At 54.7% G+C, this 4,244-nt stretch overlaps 2 protein-coding genes across 5 annotated transcripts in view; one reads left to right on the forward strand and one right to left on the reverse strand.

Moving 5' to 3' along the window:
• IRF3 (interferon regulatory factor 3) overlaps positions 1 to 564 on the reverse strand; it is a 14,978-nt gene extending 14,414 nt beyond the window's left edge. Inside the window, exon 1 of one of the 4 annotated variants that reach the window (XM_005879533.2) lies at positions 478 to 564. The gene's annotated coding sequence lies outside the window, so the exon portion shown is untranslated. The other 3 variants (XM_014550468.1, XM_014550466.1, XM_014550467.1) reach the window with 3 other exon arrangements.
• BCL2L12 (BCL2-like 12 (proline rich)) overlaps positions 511 to 4,244 on the forward strand; it is a 5,948-nt gene continuing 2,214 nt past the window's right edge. Inside the window, 9 exon segments of the mRNA XM_014550438.1 lie at positions 511 to 674; positions 677 to 709; positions 712 to 749; positions 1,145 to 1,286; positions 1,413 to 1,527; positions 1,742 to 1,884; positions 2,809 to 2,895; positions 2,983 to 3,074; positions 4,225 to 4,239. Of these exon segments, the coding sequence (XP_014405924.1) occupies positions 530 to 674; positions 677 to 709; positions 712 to 749; positions 1,145 to 1,286; positions 1,413 to 1,527; positions 1,742 to 1,884; positions 2,809 to 2,895; positions 2,983 to 3,074; positions 4,225 to 4,239 (810 nt within the window). The 5' untranslated portion in view covers positions 511 to 529.

The raw sequence follows: 4,244 nt of genomic DNA on the forward strand, positions 1-4,244 counted from the left end.
ACCCCCACTTAGGTGGAGCCTAATAGCAGACGCTACTCTCCTGTGGACTTCTACCTCCCGCACTCACCCCAGTGTAGACCCCTCCCACAGTTCCCCACACATGATCCCTCACCCGGTTCCACCGTAGACCTCCCTCCACAATCCCCCGCAGGGAGCCTCCCTCGTCCAGGGCGCGCTCCCCACAGTCTGGAGTGGACTTCCTCCCCGCTACTCTTTCTATGTTTATTTTTTTGCACCTGCCACTGCTTCACTTCTCCCCTTCCTTGCTTCACTTTCTCCAGGGTACACAGCCCCCCTCCATGTCATGTCAGACTCATCCTTTCTCCCGTTCCTCACTCCGGGCCACCACCAGCTCTCCGGCTCTTCCGCGTTACCTACCTAGCGGGACGGGGCGGGGCGCGCAGGCTGCTGGGGCCACCCGTGGTTTTGGGTCCCACAGCGCGCGAACACGGAGCTGCACCCCACCCCCACCCTTACCGTCAGCTGAGCTTTAGGGCGGTGGAGCTTTGTTTGCTGCAGATTTCTTGAAATGAAAACGACTTTCCTGTCATTTGAGCAACAAACCCCAAAGAGGTGGCACCCGCAGCCCGGACATTGCTCCTCCCCGTGCCCCTTTTTGGCTTTCCGGCCACCGGCATGCTGGGAACGTCGCATGCAAATTAGGCGGGCACCGGCGCTCCGCCCCCTCTGCGTTGGGCCGTCGCCAGGCCGGCCCAGTGCGCAGGCGCGGGAAAGTTGAACTAAGAGAAGTTTAAAATGTTCAGTGAAACAGGTGAGTGGGGCGTCAGTGAGGGCTGCGGGGAGGAGGGAGGAGAAGAGGGCCGCGATCCAGGAGCTGGACCCCCAGTCCTGTTTCGGCATCCAAGCGTCACGGGTCCCGAAGCGTCCAGCCTTAGACAGTGGAACTACACCTCCCAGCAGGCCGCGCGGCGATCAACTGCGGGCCGAGTGGAATGTTTGCCACGAAGCCTCCTGGGATTGGTAGTTTTCATCCTCTAACGGCTTAAGTAACTTGGCATGTTCTCTCCGAGTCCAGAGTCAAAGCCTCAAGCGTCCTTCTTGCTCGGGGGCCCAGAGGTCCAAGGCACAATCCCCTTTCCTCTCAGACCCCAGAGTTCAGGCTCCCAGCCCCCTCTTTCCTTAGACCCAAGAATCGGGGTCCCCAGCCTCCTCCTCTGCCAGGATCAAGGAATCTTCGTCTTCATCCCTCTCCTCCCTCTGGAGACTCAAGAGCCTGGACCTCCAGACCTCAATTCCCCTCGAGAACCTAGGAGTTCAGACCCTCAGCTCCTTCCCTGCCTTGGCGGCCCCCGAGTCCTGGCCCTCTCCTCATTCACAAACTAGGAATTGGGGACCCAAGCCTTCACTTCTGCTGGACCCTGGAGTTTATCCCTCAGCCCCCTCTCTCACAGGTGCCCCCATGGCAGGCTCGGAAGAGCTGGGGCTCCGGGAGGACACGCTGAGGGTCCTAGCTGCCTTCCTTAAGCGGGGCGAGGCTGCCGGGTCCCCCATTCCAACCCCACCCAGGTAAGAGGAGTTGCTCTCCTCCCGCAGGGGCCTCTGCATGTGGTGTGGGCCGTCTCTAACTCTTGCTCCTGGTCTCAGTCTGTGTCCTTGCCCCTCTCTGTATATCTGGCTCTCTTCCTTGTCCCTGGGGTTGCAGGGAGAGGCCCTGAGTGGGAGAAACAAGGGACTGCTTGCAAGGGGGCTCTGGAGTCACTCTCTGAGGTCCCTTCCCCAGGAGCCCTGCCCAGGAGGAGCCAACAGACTTCCTGAGCCGCCTTCGAAGATGCTTTCCTTGTTCTTTGAGTCGAGAAGCAGTTCCCCCTGAGTCCCCCCGGCCTTGCTCCCTGCCCCTTCGCCCCTGCTACGGTTCGCAGCCTGGTAAGAGGTTTCCCTAGATCACCCATGAACTTGCTCATGCAGAGCCAGGAGCTTAGCTTTGATTCTAAAATATATATACACACACACACACACACACATATATATGTACTATTGATTTCAGAGAGGAAAGGAGAGGGAGAGAGAGAGAGAGAAACATCAATGACGAGAGAGAATCATTGATGGGCTGCCTCCTGCACGCCCCCCACCGGGGATCGAGCCTGCAACCCGGGCATGTGCCCTTGACCGGGAATCTAACTGTGACCTCCTGGTTCATAGATCGATGCTCAACCACTGAGCCAGGCTGGTCGGGCTGGGAGTTTTGATTCTTAATACATCCACAGGATAAGGAATTAGTTCAAGATCACTCAGCTAAGGGTATCTAGGTAGCACCTACCCTCCGTTTTCAATCACAGCTCCTTATCTTTTTGATTACATGACTTGGAAAATCCTTCTCTTCCCTGTTCCTGTGTTTATCCAGTAGCAAAGTAGGAATGGGGAGGAGGAGTCATTGGACTTGATCAAGAGTGACTAACAGCTTTCCTCTCGTGTGAGCCTGGATAGAATAGTAATGGCTACAGGGCGTGCTAGCTTGCAAAGGATTTCCAAGCGAGAGAGAGAGTTCTGTAATCAGCCGGTGATGCCTGAAATGGACAAGGGATAGAGTGGTAATCGCTGGAGTGTCACGTGTTTGCCTTCCTTGGATGGGATCCTCTTCAAGGTCCAGTTCAGCTCTAACACTAAATCCATTTGGGGGGGACACCATAAAGTGGAAAGTACAAGGGTCTTTTGCCAGGTTTGCTCACTGAGCCACCATTTACCCCGTTATGGAATGGAAATCACTGCTACCGGGCAGGGTGGTTGGGAGGAGAGAATCCATCACTTCCTGATCTCCTGGAGACCTGTCAATGTCTCTCTTCACCCCAGGCCCAGCGACTCCAGACTTCTATGCCCTCGTGGCCCAGCGGCTGGAACAGCTGGTCCAAGAGCAACTGAGATCCCCTCCGAGCCCAGGTGAGGGCAGAGGGGCCCTGCAGAAAGATGAGGGCAGAAGGGTGGCCAGGTTTCTGCCCCCAACCAAATTCTCTTCTGTCCCCCTAGAGTTACAGGGTCCCCCACCCACCGAGAAGGAAGCCCTGCTGCGGAGGCTGGTGGCCTTGCTGGAGGAGGAGGCAGAAGTCATCAACCAGAAGGTGATGGTCGTCCTTAGCTAGGATAGGAATTGCTTTATGATTGGGCACTGGGGTCAGAAGCTGGATCTACATTCTCATTGGGTGGCCAGTTGGGAGAGGGTAGGACAAGGCTTTAATGAATGACAGAGGTATGGCCAGGGCAGTACCTTAAATTGGGGGCTTGCATTGTTTGTTAGAGGGCGTGGCCTAAAGTAAGGGGTGTGGCCATCAGAAACATGATTTAGGGAAGAGAGGAGCCAGTTGAAGTAAGGCAGTGGTTCTCAACCTTCCTAATGCCGCGACCCTTTAATACAGTTCCTCATGTTGTGGTGACCCCCAATTTCATTGTTACAAATTGAATATAATTAAAGCATAGTGATTAATCACAACAAAATATGTAATTATATGTGTGTTTTCCGATGGTCTTAGGCGACCCCTGTGAAAGGGTCATTCGACCCCCAAAGGGGTCACAGGTTGAGAACCACTGAAGTAAGGGAATATATGATGGTGGGAGTGGGATGTGGTTTGAGAAGACGTAAAGTCTGAAATCCTGACAATGTAGGGGCGTGGCTTAGAATGTGGGGGGAAATGTCCTGCCGGAGGAGGTGTGGTTTGTGTCCTGAAGTATGATTGGCCTATTAATTGTAGATTGAAGGCTAGAAGATTAGCACTCTAGGGCGCAGTTAAAGTATTGCTTGGCCCTATTCGCTGTCAGGTCTGGGCAGGGGCGTGGCTTAGCTTCTTGGGTTCTAGGCCACCTTCCTGTGAGTAGTTTGGCAGAAACCATGGAATCTGGTTTATGATTGGCTGATGTGATGGGTTGGGGCAGGGCGCGGCGGTTCTCACCCTGGGGGTCTCAATCCCTTTGGGGGTCGAAGGACCCTTTCACAGGGGTCGCCTAAGACCATCAGAAAACACAAATATAATTACATATTTTGTTGTGATTAATCACTATGCTCTAATTATGTTCAATTTGTAACAATGAAATTGGGGGTCACCACAACAAGAGGAACTGTATTAAAGGGTCGCGGCATCAGGAAGGTTGAGAACCACTGGCTTAGAGCTTTAGTATCGAGAAGTCCCTTACACCAGAAAGCCACCCCCACGCCCCCAGCCTCCTATTGGCTGGCCACCAGGGCGGACCCTGCCTCTTCCCCTGTCCACCCCACAGCTGGCCTCGGACCCTGCCCT

This window comes from Myotis brandtii, unplaced genomic scaffold (assembly GCF_000412655.1).
Source record: "Myotis brandtii unplaced genomic scaffold, ASM41265v1 scaffold601, whole genome shotgun sequence".
In the NCBI taxonomy this organism is placed as follows: Eukaryota; Metazoa; Chordata; class Mammalia; order Chiroptera; family Vespertilionidae; genus Myotis; species Myotis brandtii.